The sequence below is a fragment of the Squalius cephalus genome (genome assembly GCF_949319135.1).
Source record: "Squalius cephalus genome assembly, chromosome: 2".
In the NCBI taxonomy this organism is placed as follows: domain Eukaryota; kingdom Metazoa; phylum Chordata; class Actinopteri; order Cypriniformes; family Leuciscidae; genus Squalius; species Squalius cephalus.
Window position 1 is genome coordinate 30,345,142 of NC_137123.1, and position 15,201 is coordinate 30,360,342.

The 15,201-nt window shown below is 36.1% G+C and overlaps 1 protein-coding gene across 1 annotated transcript; it reads right to left on the minus strand.

Annotated features, from left to right (window-relative positions):
- Positions 1 to 3,038: 3,038 nt before the first annotated feature.
- kctd12.2 (potassium channel tetramerisation domain containing 12.2) lies at positions 3,039 to 5,228 on the minus strand. The gene is made up of 2 exons (XM_079849098.1): positions 5,172 to 5,228; positions 3,039 to 4,272 (listed from the first exon to the last, which is right to left on the minus strand). Exon 2 carries the CDS (start codon positions 4,127 to 4,129, stop codon positions 3,317 to 3,319), a length of 813 nt encoding a protein of 270 aa, XP_079705224.1. The 5' UTR covers positions 4,130 to 4,272; positions 5,172 to 5,228; the 3' UTR covers positions 3,039 to 3,316.
- Between the last annotated feature and the right edge of the window lie 9,973 nt (positions 5,229 to 15,201).

Consider the following 15,201-nt stretch of genomic DNA (forward strand, 5'->3'; position numbering starts at 1 on the left):
GCTTGTCGCTATGGAGTTGGTTTACATAGAGGCTCCCTGCGGTTTATGACAGAGGCTCACGGAGCGATAAGTCAAAATGCTAGAAAGGTTCTCTCGACCGTTCATAACTATGCACTCAGGTCCCTCTCTAAATAAACAGTATGTGCAAATATGTAATATACAGGAGCTTATTTATATTTGTCTCGGTCAACAGAAGGAGAAAAGGCAATAAAATCCAAGCATCCATCTCACATGTGCTGCAGCCCTGCTCCAAATCTGTATATGACTATTAGTGCGTGCTGTCATTCATTTAAACGTCTTTCTGATGAGTACTTTCCTCTGTCCATTCATGTATTATGTTTCAGTCTGTCTAACTTCCCAGCTATGTTATGTGCTGTGTTCAAGAGATATTCACCCAAAAATGAACATTCTTTCATAATTTACTCACACTCAAGTTGTTATAATTCTGTATGAACTTCTTTCTTCTGCTGAACACAAAAGAAGATATTTTGAGCAACGTCAGTGACCAAACATTTAATTGGACCCCATTGACTTCCACAGTATGGCAAAAAAATAAATAAAATAAAATAAAAATTCTACGGAAGTCAATGGGGTCCATCAATTATATTTATATTTTTTATTATATTTTTTATATAACTCGGCTGAAAGAAGAAAGTAATATACACCTTGGATGGCTTGAGGGGGAGTAAATTATGGATTTTTTTTTTTTTTTTTTTAAGAATGTTTCTCCCTGTTTACATAAATGCTCTGGCTTACATTATAAAAACATTTTATTTTCTCATAACACCAATGTCCTGTCAGCGTTCCCTCTGGAATGTTTCTATTCATGTGGTTAATGTACCACAATTGTCCCACTAAGTGAACTACAGTCCCAAGTTTTCAAACTTATTTTTTAGACTAGACAAAAGATATGACTAAAGATGCAAAAGGTTAAACATCTATCTATCTATCTATCTATCTATCTATCTATCTATCTATCTATCTATCTATCTATCTATCTATCTATCTATCTATCTATCTATCTATCTATCTATCTATCTATCTATCTGAGAGGATTTTTCCCCCAAATGTTCTTCATAATCCTCCATCTTTAGTGTTTAATTTTGGATGACTGAAAGGATGAATGAATGCATATGTCTAAAAGAATTCAAGAGAACAAATAGAGTGTCTTCCAGCTAAAGGAATGCATTGACCATGACCATCTGCTGTCTCCTCTATAGCGTATGTCTCCGGTCTGGCAGAGAGAGACAGAGTATTCCTCTGAATTATTACAAGCAGCAAGAGAGTCCCTCGGATACTGTTTTTTAAAACTCTGGAAAGTAGTTTGAAAGCATCCCTTTTCTGTCTTTGTCTTCTGGAAAGGACGGTTGTACTTTACATGTGGAAAACACCTTTTGCATGAAACAGGAAACTTTTGTTATAACTGAGAGGGGCAGAGTAATGTTTTTCCAAGATTCTTAGCCTGTTATGCATTTGCTTGTACTTCCAGTGAGTGCAGTGAGAAACTTCAACATGGTAATCATTTCTTAAATCTGTGATTTTGACTTAAGTGTAACCATGATAAAGCAGTCTGTTTTGACTTCTGTGTTTAGAAGTATGGTAAGATCTATTTTCACTGTAGTTAAAACAGGAAGTACTTTTGTGTGTTTTGAGGAACAGATAAAATGTCATGATAGTGTGTCACTTGTGTGGGTGGAATGCACCAAAACGGAACCATGAACTGAAAGTGCAAAAGGTATCCACATTAATGTTGCATGAAACAACAGCATCATAAGTGACAGTTAAAAGTTGCAAAAACAGTATTGCAATCTTGTATTTTGGTAAATTGCAAAGTGCTTTACACTGTAAAAAGTGAACAGTTGGATCAACTTAAAAAAATTACTTCAATTGGTAACACCTAAAGAAATGACGTTTTCTCAACTTAAATTATCACGTAAAACACGATAATTTAAGTTGAGAAAACTTAAATTCTTTAGGTGTTACCAATTGAAGTAATTTTTTTAAGTTGATCCAACTGTTCACTTTTTACAGTGTATATATATATATATATATATATATATATATATATATATATTGCCAGCCCTTTTTACATTCTAGCTGGAAAGTGCTGGAATGTAAAATGCATTTTATTTTGTAATGTTGTAATATTACAATTTATAATTAAATAGATAATAATTCGAATTTCACTCATTAACACTGAGACACACACTTCAGAGTTAAAGAGAGGGCTCTTTGTTTTCTGTTCTGTGTATTTTTTTTCTGCTTTCTCTCTTCCTCTTGATACAACTTCCTCTGAAGAGAGAATTTGTTCCTGTCTCTGTGAGACTGACACTCTCCAGGTGGTCCAGCATTGTCAGTAATATACTGTACATGATACCTGGCAGTTATAAATAAAAGCATGTTTATGATATTTTGACCACTGCTATTTGCACATTTTTGATTGCATCTATGGAACACAAAGAAGTAAAAGCATATTTTGCATAATTCCCTTTATATGGTGTGTGTTTGTGTACACAGGACTGCTGGCAGACGCAGGCCTAGTTCCTGTTCTCTGTCTCCTAGTTGTCCATCTGTTTCCTCAGGCCAGACAGTGTCTCTTCTCCACTCGCATTCACATCTCCTTTTTGGAGCCTGCACTAACCCAACTCTTGCACCATCACCAAAGGTGTTCAGTTAGCACACACCACAGTTTCTGTGCTTTATATCTTCACACTGTCATTTCACACGATCTGTGACAGGATATCAGCTGTGGTTTAATCTAGCACAATCTAGTTTTAGTTGCCCGTAGCTTGTTTGTTCATGGAAATTTGATGTAGGACACATTCAATTGGAAAACTGTATTTTAGTATCAAAATATACTGTAATGAGGCATTATTCAGAGTCTCCAAATATGTCTTTCATGATTAGTTTATTATGTGTGTGAAGCTGACAGACATCAAAACAAAACTGTTAATAATCCCGTATAATCTGAGGGAAAATTGTATATGCAGGAATGCAATGAATTTTTAATATCACAAATTATCAAGAACTTGAGTATAAAGGTTGATTTTGTGCTGCTTCCCAAACCTTTTGTAGTTAAATACTGGGAATTGCCATCAGTGGCTGTTTTGTATTATGGGAACAGACGTTGTTGTTAAATTATTACTTACACACACAAATATGCACAAAACGTCTGCAGCGATTGACGGTCCCTAATTTTTTTCTTTTTCTTTACATAGAACGTTGTGGCACAAATCACATTCGTGGTGCGTAACAACTGGAAAGGTGAGTGTCCGAGAAACGTGTTTGAATAACAGTTCCAAAAAGTGAGTCCACTTCACTCCCTGCTAAAAACGTACTCGGTGTAACTCGTCCAGATTTTGTCCTCGTTGGGGTCGTTACTCGCGTACGCGCAGGTGCCCGTGGAGCTACAAGCAACCATGTGGAAGCCCATCTCCGCCAGCCTGTCAAAGGCTTGCTCCAGGAAATTATACTTCAGGTAATACCGAGACGTGTACCTCTCTGGGAGTCTGTCGGGGTCTCTGCTCTCGTTCAGAGTCTCCCCGAAAACTTCTTTGGCGAGAGACGTTTTGCCGCACACGGTGATTCTCGCGACCCTTCGAAATTTGGCGTCCTGTTGGATGTCTCGTCCTATGGTGTAGGAGCCCCTGTACCCGATGGTTATGTAGCCGGTTTTCTTCGCTTCCAGAGACGGGGAGCGAGGTCCGGTGCTGGAGACACTGGTGCCGGCGTGCGCAGCCTCCTCAGGGTCGCTCTGGCACACCTCCTCGCTGATAGAGTTCTCCTTACTGACCGCCGGTCTCAGGCGTCTCGCCAGCTCTTGAAGTTGGAAATATTCCGCCTCTTTAAGAAGGCTCGCCTTCTCTTTGAAGTAATCGGGCAAAACCAGAGTCTGGTCTCGCAAGTAATCCAAAATATATCTGAACAAAAAGCCGTCCCTGTCCAAAAAGAAGCGTCCTTTGCTGTCGGTGGTAAGTTCCGTGGGTTTTTTCTGACTGAACATGGTCCAGAGCAAAGAATTCGGCACGGAGAGTAAAGTTGAGTGGCGCGTAACGTAAACTTGCCCTCCGACATTGAGCTCAATAATTTCGGAGAATCGCTGTGAAGCGTCCGCGCGACTTTTATCCATCTCTGCACAACTGCGCGAGACCTCCGGTACAATCACGGGACTGAAGAAGAGTGGAAAGAAATATTTCAGCTTTGTTTATGTAGGCAAAACACGGTTACGTAGGAGGAGGAATCTGACGGCTGTATTAACTCTTTACTACCACCCTGTGAGAAATAAAATAAAATATTAATAATAGGGCCTAATAATAGCCTAGTAGTAGCATAGTAGCCTAGTGATATTAATAACGATGACAACAACAACAATACTATTAATAATAATAAATGAAACTCCCTGTGATTTGCTTAACAAGGCAAGAAATGGTTATTCTTATTCTTATTATTTTGTATTTGCTTTGTGATAAGACATTCTTTTAGAGGACTTTCAGAATGTCTCCTTTTTACACACAAACCTGTAATTCGGTGTGATTTGAGGAGGTTCCAAAGATCAGGAAATTTACTGTACTAATGGAAGCAAGGATTCAGCGTCACAAATTTGATCCTCTGATTAGTGACAAAGAAATAGGGCAGAATCTGAAATTCCTATTTTAAGATGTCCTCATAACAGTGAAATTATACAGTTAAGCACTGAGAAATATTAACTAACAGCATGTACTTATAAGGTTATGATTAGGGCTAGTTGCATGTATTTAGTGTTGACACATATGATTTACTGTTGCCACTAAGTAGCCAACGTTTACTGTAAGTAGGCTATAACAAGGACGCTGTTAAGTAAAGTGTTGCCATCATTGCTATAATTTATAGTGTACTTAATACGCACGCAGGTGCCATAATGTGAACAGCACTGGAATTTATTTCTTCCCAAAATGAGTTGGCATTTCCATCAAACATTCTCTACATCTATAACTATTTATCCAGTAAAAATGCCCAATTGTACATCAAAACATTGTCTTTGCAGAGTGGTTTTCTGATCAATTTCAGCAATATGCCTATACTTATGCTTTTAGTTAATTATGCTGTTCTAAAGATAACTTAAAAAAGAAAAGAAAAAGTAAATAAATAAATAAATAAATAATAATAATAATAAATGGGGTAAGACCACATACCTATGTTCCACATAAGAAAAAAAAATCCTTGCATATATACACACACACACACACACACACACACACACACACACACACACACACACACACACACACACACACACACACACACACACACACACACACACACACACACACACAAACAATGAGGTAATATTCTATTTCCTTTAACTCTTCATGTATTATTAACCAAACAGGTAGCACTTTGGTTAATAATTTTGCTGTTTATACAAAACTTCTAGATAGTGGGAACAGTTAAATCAATGTCTATAACAGCAGTGCTTCTATAGCGACATCTAGTGGGCAAGAAAAAGAAGCAATTCATTGTGCAAACTACTTGAAACTACTGAATTAATTAGCACAGCGTTGAATTCTTGTTCAGTAATAGACATTTTTTAATAATAGTTGTATACGTTACAATATAATAATAATAATAAAAAATACTAACAAAGTTACACCTCTGAAATGTTACTTCTAACAGTCAGTATAAGACCATAAATGTAAGACCTAATAAATAAATAAACAATGAAACTAGATAAGAATCGTTCAACAGTGTTCACATAGGTGCACACCCAGCCGGTTCAGTAAGGGGACCTCCCTTTAAAAAACAATATAATAAAAAAAAAATATTCCTTTGGGTGCTGCAGCATAAACAATGCACAGCTTGTCCTTTATAAACTATTTTATTGGACTCTTGATTCTCCATCCGCATTAACTTCAGTATTGACTTTAAAACATCTTCTTCGTAATAGTTTTTAGATTACTATTACTATTGTTGTAGAATATATCTTCATTTTTTTCAGCTCACATCTGAGATTTTGAAATTTCATAAAGGCAAATGTAAGTGTGTGAAAGCTAAAAAATAATAAGCTACAAGACACGTCTGTAGACTACATCATATTTTGAAATGAAAATAAATCAATTTAAAATGTTACAACAAATAAACTTAAAGTGTACACAGATGTATCCCGTAGGCCCAGTCTCACATACAGGGCTTTGATTAGGCCTTAGTTCAATTTGGGCATTTAAGTGGCTTTTATAAATGTGCCTTAAAAAAAAAAGAAACATTACTGGTGTGGATATTGAGACAAAACAATGACAGTGACATATTTGAATATAAGGCAGTGCAAGTTGCTTTCAGTTAAACTAGCACAAACGTGCATTTTAGTCTGAGACTATAGGCTTAAGCCGGGCAGTAATGTAACACACTGGACTTAAGCTCCAAAATCAAAAAGATTCAGGAAATACAACGCATATGCTGGTTAGCCATATAGTCTCCTGTAAGCAAAACATTTTACAAACAAAATGCAAAATGGTGTCTAGAGAACGGTCCACACACATCATTGACTCCTAAAAAACCTCTTGGTAAATTTCCCAGAAGGCTCATTCCGTGTGCTGGAGTGTGGGAATAGTCCTCCATCATAAGACCACTGAGACACACTTACGACTGTGGGCAGATGGGAAACCACTTTTTGTTTATAAACCATTTCCTTCATCTCAGTTTGCTACAGTTTATGCCTTCAAGTATAACTGAGAGAAAAAAATGACTTTTTATTTTATTAGGGACCAAGTTAGGTACCTATTTTATCCCCTGGCATTCTTCTTCTTCCCTCTTCTTCTTCTTCTTCTTCTGCTCTTGAGCCTATGGCAGCTCATAGAGCCGCTTGTGGAAAAGTTATGAAATTTGGCACACTGATAGAGGACAGTCTGAACTGTCACCAGAGCAAATTTGGAGTCTCTAACTCAATCCCTCTAGCGCCACCAACTGTCCAAATTTGCACTCACGTTTATGATAATAACTTTTGAATCGTAAGGGCTACAAAACAAAAATATTTTCCCCCTTATCCTTTGGCTCAGGTCGATTCGATTGCAGATTCATTTTCATTAATTTACAGTCAGGAAAATCTTTCTGCCATTTTGAATTTTCCGAACTCATTCTAGACGGTTCATCAGATTTTACCAAAATTGGCTCAGATCATCTTCAGACCATGCTGGCAAAAAGTTATTAAAAGCTTTTTGATAAACTCTTCTTGAAAAATGCTGAAACAAATTCAATGAAGAGCATGCCAAACTGGATGCGAGGCTACATGTATATCTACAACGCTTTAGCGTATTGAGACAAGTCTTGGTACATGTCATCACAAGCATGACCAGAGGCTCCATGCAGCATTTTGGCACAGCACCACCTACTGGTGAGGAGATATGAAAAATTAAATTTTTGCTTCTGAACTTCTGAACGGTTTGCCATAAAAACATAAAACAGGAGTCATCTTCTTAGATTCCTGAATCCTTGCCGAGTCCAAGAATACCAAACGTGCTACGTTTCGCCTGATGGTTTGTCCAGTGTTCTGGTTTAGCATTTTGTTTTTCTATTTGTAAGCATTGATATTTTAACGGATCTACGCACCCCCCCCCCCCCCCCCCAAACAACTTCCAAACAACTTCCAAACAAAATGAGATATTTTCACCGAATTTGACTTATGAATTGGGGCACTCTGAGGACACACACAAAAAAGTGGTAGGACTGCGCCACTTGGTGGCTCTATAATTGAACAAAACATGAAATTGGATCTAACATACAGTACCGTTGGTCTGATTGACTTCTTTGTCTCAATTGCTATCATAGTACATTGTGACATGGTGTACCTTTATAAACATGGCCATCATTTCAAGACCCAAAGCTGTAACTCGCCAATGGTTTTGAATATTGACACCAAACTCTCCGTGTGTCACCAAATGTGACAAGCAATTAAATCACATAAAAAATTATTGTATTTATGTTTTTTTAACCATTTTGTAAAAATGTCTAAAATCGATCACTTTACATTTGGTCTTGATGCTCCATGCCATGTTTGTTTTGCTTCTCATTTTGCCTCTGCTTGGCCCCAATAATTGCTGCTCGCAGCTATATTTTAGACATATTTTCAATTTTGTATCTAAATGGAGAACATAAACTGTAAGGTTTAGTTAAATAGGCTATAGGTTTTTCTGTTATAATATCCTCTCCATTTTCATTTTATACCAATTCATTTGAAAAATATCTCCAAATGGCTGAATATTTTCTTCCTCTCAGTAACAACTGGCAAAACAAATTGAGATTTCAGTGAACAGAGCTTATTAAGCAATTCTGACATGTTGCAGTTTGTGGCTGTTTTTTATTATTTGTGACCCTGGATCACAAAACCAGTCTTATGTTGCACGGGTATATTTGTGGCAATAGCCAACAAAACATTGTATGGGTCAAAATTATAGATTTTTCTTTTATGCTAAAAATCATTAGGATATTAAGTAAAGATCATGTTCCATGAAGATATTTAGTAAATTTCCCACCTTAAATATATAAAACATTTATTTTTGTGAATGGATGCAGCACTATCGCCAATAGAAATGGACAACTTTAAAGGCGGTTTTCTCAATATTTCGATTTTTCTGTACCCTCAGATTCCAGATTTTCAAATAGTTGTATCTTGACCAAATATGGTCCTATCCTAACAAACCATACGTCAATGGAAAGATTATGTATTCAGCTTTCAGATGGTGTATAAATCTCAATTTAAAAAAATTTACACATAAGACTGGTTTTGTGGTCCAGGGTCACATTTGACAGTCTCATGGATCATGCAAGGAAAAACTGTGCAAGTTCACCCCCTTGTGGCTAAAATGGTACATTGCAACATGTGTCAACACTGGACTCACATGCACTAAAAAGTACATTTAGCTACATTTATGTCCTTGACAGACTTTCTATCGCTTGTGCAAACACATCATTGCTCACTTGCAGATCTCTTTTGATTCAGCACAGCAATTTTGAGACGCCACACACCGTGTCAGAAATTGAACCTCCAACGGTTCAAAATGGAGTATGTAACCCTGAGATGTCTGAAGAAAGCACACTTAATTAGACAGCTGCCTCCATCTGAGATATGCATGGAGTCATTCTGGTGAGACGGACATAGGAGTGCAGTAATTTCATGAAGCATGTTACCAGGGCATCTGTGTGAGAGTTGCAGTATTGATCCAATGTATTTCCTAAGGTCAGCCACTGTTGGGAGAATCAGATAATTGGGCATCAGTGTAGATGAATATCACAGTGATGTTTTTGTTCACTGAATAGTGTCCGGTAAGGTGGATAGATTGAGCATGTAGCACTTAAACCTTAAATTTCCCCTTGTTCCGCCTTCACATTATTTCCTGGGTGAAAAAAAAGCTGTTCTGTGAGTCAGAAATAATGAAGGTCATCTTCAGATTAGCTATTTGCTATAGTGGTACATTACTCATATGATTAAATAATTTGAGCTTGGTGACAGACCTTAATAATTTAAAAATTTAACAGCTAAAGCCGGATGGTCAGTTATTTTGACTGGAATTATTAATGTATGGCATTCTAATGTAATCAGATTGACTCAACGAGTGTACTGACAAGTTACCTTTTTCAAAGAATGTCCATATCCTGAAGTGTTATATGTAATATATATAATTAGGGCAATTCATCAGATGAGCCGCAAGACTCCTGTACTGTTTTCTAATTGATTTCATTTCTCAGCAGCTGGTTTGTTCCATACAGACTGACAGCCTCATTTGTAAACATAATGATAAGTCAATGAATCACCTTCTACCAGACTGGCTTTTTATACAGTTTAGTCAATAATTCTTTCTGGAGTTAATTTTAACTGAAACAATGCAAAATAAAAGAAACACAATGATATGGAGTCTTAGAGTCAGAGTTTTAGAAATATAATTTAGTCTTTAATTAATAGTAGAGTAAAATAGAGTACTTATATTAATACTATTTATTATAACTATTGATTATAACTACAATTAATATTTTAATTAATGTTTATACTAAGTAAAATTACTTTAAGTAATAATATAGTTATGATTACTTATACTTAATATAAAAGAATAATTTTATTGCAAGAAAGGACATTGCTTAATGTTCTATTTAGCAGTTTTACAATTCACTTAACTATAGTATATATACACCAATTTAAGGGGTAATGAAATACTTTTTTCTTTTATGTTTTATGGTAATGTTTTATGACGATATAAATGTAGATTATTAAATTACCATATTTCATTTGTGCTTTCATGTGTTTTAAGTTAAATATTCACACTATTTGATTTTTGCCTGGAAAATAAAGGTACGAAATGCTCACTGGTCAGCAGCAACCTACTGGAGATCAACAAAGCAGTCTTTTAAAAACTCCCAGAATGCCCTCTTTCTCTAAACTGTCTATCAAACCCTTTTGTCAGGTGACACATAGGACTGTGGGCTGAATTTTAATGTAACTCTTTGCCCTGATATATCAACATGTCAGTCTTTTCCTTTCCGCTCGTCACGGTTTGTTTTTCCCAGTCAAACCCTTGTCATTTAAATGCAAAAAAAAAAATCCCATAAATTTGTTTGTGATTTCCTGTCTAGCCTTGTCATGCACAAGCAATCACTGCTTGGTGTCGTGGTGTGTTTCTTCAGGTTTTTAGACAGAAACAGTCATGACGTTTGCATGTTCAAAGGCTTGAGAATCTGCAGATTGTGACATGCGTTTGTTGTATTTAATGACATTCGGAATATTTTGTAATATTTTCTATTCTATTCTATTCTAGTGTTTTGACAGCATCTAAAGCCATAAAATACTAAGAAGGGCTCAGCTGGACGTACCCTGGTTTTATAGGGGAGATTCAAATATGTTCTCTGTGCCAGTGAATGTGTGAAATATTATCCTTTTATATTCTATGCTCATAAACCAGAGGGCAGCATTGATCAGCTGTGCATGCTTGTCAAATGAAGCCTCACTACAAGCCAAGGAAAGAACTGAAGTTCAGTAAACCCCTTTGAATTACACGCGCACTCTGTTACAAATATCATCCTACTATTTCACTCTGACAGTGTATTCAGCCTTTGTTGGCTTAAAGTCATATTGACCTCTGGCCTTTGAGAAAAGAGCCTTTTCCCCTGATGTCTGCCATTTGGAGATGCCTGTTAATTTCAGCACAGAGAGTCTCGGTCAAGATGTGTTACTGCAGACATATGAAAGTCTAATCAGTCTTGACATTTTCAGTTCTTTATCTGTCTTTCCTCTTCTGCATCTCCTCTGTCTGTCTGCTGCTGTGGCGTGAAGGTAAATGAGTCCTCATTAAGTCAATAGTGTGTGTGTGTTTGTGTTTTGGTTGGGCTAAGATATGTTTTCGCCAGTATACCATTTAGTTTTGCTTCGGCTGTTTGAGAGCACTGCATAAAAAGAAGAGAACATAATTTGATGTATAGTCTCATAACTAATAAGCAAGTCCACCCAGAGGTAGAATCTCAAAGACAAGCAAACCACATCATAAATGTGTTTTCATTTACACAAACTGTCAAATTTGAAAAAAAAAAATGTGACAAGAAAGTCCCTCATGAAGTGTAAAATATTTCTTTGAGGCTCCATTCGCTTTCCTGCATATTATAGGTGGTGTTTTCATATACCTTCCTTTTCTCTCTCTGGGAGATGTTAGTCACACAACATTACCTTCCATCACTTCTCATGAGAGTCTTGGCATTTCAGAGTCTAAACTGCTGAAGCAACACAGTGATTAAAACAACAACATAGAAAACAAGAGAAACCGACAGCAACAGAAAGAGTTGCTTTAAAGATAATCTTTATAGAATAAAATAAAATAAAACTTTATAGAATAATTGCACTCAAAATGTTGCTCCAAACCTAAATGATTTACTTTCTTCCATGGAACACAAAAGGAGTGCATATTTAATAATATGATGCCTCATTTGCATATTTAAACATTACAGTTCAGAACACTTGTTATCACTTGTATATATATATATATATATATATATATATATATATATATATATATATATATATATATATATATATATATATATATATATATATTTTTTTTTTTTAATGTGCAGTAATTAATGCAATCAATCAACTGGGAAGTGATATATAGTTAATTCAGTAATAAGGTTCCATTAGTTACACTAACGCATTAACTTCATTAAATAACAAAGAGCAATACATTTGTTACAACATTTATTCATTTTTGTTAATGTTAGTTAATAAAAACAACATTCATGTCTGTTCATGTTCATTTACTTAATTAAATAGTTATATTAAATATTAACAGATACAACTTTTGATTTGAATGTATTAATAAATGTTGAAATTAACATCAATACATGCTTTAGAAATATTTTTTATTGTATAAAACTATAACAAATGGAACCTTATTGTAAAGTGTTACTGTAAATTTTTTGTTATCCTTTTGACCTGGGTTGTCTTGCCTTCTTTTGAGTTTATCAAACAAAGTGATCATATGGCTTCAGAAGACGTGCAAGAGTCATATTTAATGATGCATTTATGGTGCTTGTTGTCATTTTTTGCACTGATAGCTCCAGGTTACTATACTATTCACTTCATTTTATAGAAAAAGCAGCATGAACATCCAACCTGACATCTAATCTACAGTATAGTCTGTGGAAGAAAGATACGGAAGACTATACTATTGTCTACTAAAAATTATACTAACTAACTGTTGTTGTTTTGAAACAACATGAACATGATAACAATACTGTTTGTTTTTGGGTGAACTATCCCTTTAAATGAACAACATCTGATTATGTGTCTAACAGATGTTATGAAATCCTTCCTCCCCTTTAGAACAAGGGTAATCAATAGTGAGACTGATGGCAATGAGTGGTGCAAGTATTTGAGCTATATTAAGAAGATGTCATTCCTCATGCCCAAGGGAGCTGAGGGGAGTCCATCTTGTTTGGCGACATTGCATACAGTAATTCTGCCTGAAATCTGAGACGTTACTAGTTGAAATTAAAGCCATAGCCTATATTTCTCACCATTGCCATTTAAACGACTGTTAATTAAATTTGGAAAATGTTAAACTTACATCTTTGAAAACTGGCTTCCGGTCATATCTTCATTGATGCTTTTTGAGAATCACTATGAACAAAACCGATTTTATCTAAATCTGTTCTGAACATTCAGATGTGTGCTCAAGCATCAGGCTCTTTAGAATTTTCACCTGTGAAAATCAATACTTTTTCAGAATTTTATGTTTACTCTTGTATATTAACTCTTGTATAAATATTAAAATCTTTTAAAGCGATATTTCACCGCTGGAAAGATGAATGTGTATTTAAATTGGGCCATTTATGTAGTAGAAATGGGAAATTATTTTAGAAGTTGGTGCCTTCTAGACTGAGAAAAGCCAGAAAATGTATTTTTGGCTCATGTGGATGAAAGACAACAACTCCCAGAATGCACTTGCTTCGCTGCCCTATGAGGCCACTCCCAAGCCACGCCTACCGGTTACAGAGGGCAGTATCAGAAGAAATGATACAACTAGGCTACTAGTTGACTCGAAACTGAAAAAACGCCATTTTATCGTGAGATTCCACCCCCTATGGGCGGGTTGAAAACATGCAGAACTAGCTCCTACTACTGGCTGTATAGCCTCTGGCCAAAAAAGCCTCCGATGAGAAAAAATGACGATTTTTGTGTGTAAATGATGTGTGTAGTTAAAAGTGCTATTTGACTTACAATACATGAAGATAAAATGACTATACACACATAAAATGTTTCATAATTTTAACCAATATCTGTTTAAATGCATACATACTAACGTTCCATCAATAAAGATCAATACTTAAACAATTTAACTAATGTATCATTTCAGCTTGTTTTGACCTTTAGCACATTTGAACCCTGATCTCCTGCTTCCTCCATCTTTTCCCATGCCCACGGTCTTCATTCTCAGAGACTGTTCACCTTCTCTCAGGGTTACAGCTGTATCCCTTCGCTTTTCAATTAGTGCTAATGGATCTGCTGGCCTGCGTTCAGCTCAGTAAAAAGCTTCTGTATACTCATACGCACATTCATACACACTCCAAGACGCTTTCTCTGCCCCGAGAGAGTGGGCTAGCATGCCAATGAAGGGAAATAACCCTAAGGATGTTCTCATTAAGTGTTCTATCTCAGTGCGTCATTTCCACTACTACTAAAAAAAACCTCGTCAAGGTACGCTAGCAATTTTACAAATAACTTTTGCTGGTTGTGAATATTATGGAAGCCTGCTTAGTGTTTTTTGATTAGAAAGTGCAAATCACTGGAAAAAGCGCTTGAACGTTCTATAGTGGTCAATGTTTGTAGCATTCAGACAACACAAAAGCTTGTTGGTCACATTTGACTGGAATATGCTCATATGTCCGACCCCCTCCTTTTTGAGTGATACGCTACAGAGTGGTGAATAGCGACACATGAACACTGCTTGTTGCCTTTAGGGGCTTTCTTTGTGGTCCAAGCACAGGGATCTCACAAGAAGAAGGCAAGAGCCCTGCTACTATTGAATTAAGCTGTGTGTGCGCGTGTGTGTGTGCGTGTGTGTGTGTGTGTGTGTGTGTGTGTGCGCGTGTTTTTCTGTCCCGGTGGGGACTTCAACCTGAATGCACACATTGGAATTAATGGAAACAAGCTTATAAATCATACAGAATTAGTTTTTTTGAAAATGTAAAAATGCAGAAAGTTTTCTGTGACGGGTAGGTTTAGTACTGGCCTTACAGGATTTGTCTTCTTGTAAAAGAGAATCACAGTCTTAAAGATTTAGCTCCATTCAAAGACAGCAGACATGCCCAATATAACAGATGACCAGTCTGTACTAGAGTAATCTGAGGGAAATGATGGTTGGATATCAGTTCTAACTCAAATATATTTGAATAATCCAGCTGGAAATCACAGTTTGATCAGTGTTTTTGAAATTTGGTTTTGAGCTACAGTATATAATTAGCTATATTCAAATATATTTGAGTTAAAGGGGTGGTTGATTATGATTTCACTTTTTTAACATTAGTTAGTGTGTAATGTTGCTGTTTGATCATAAACAACATCTGCAAAGTTACAACGCTCAAAGTTCAAAGCAAAGGAAGATATTTGCTTTTAAAGAAATCGTTTTTTAAGGACTACAACAAACGGCTGGTAGGAACTACACAAGCTTCCTCCCGGGTTAGTGACATCACTAA

Bases quoted from the DNA above. Each gene is read 5' to 3' on its own strand.
- kctd12.2 (XM_079849098.1), bottom strand. From the start codon at position 4,129: ATGGATAAAAGTCGCGCGGACGCTTCACAGCGATTCTCCGAAATTATT.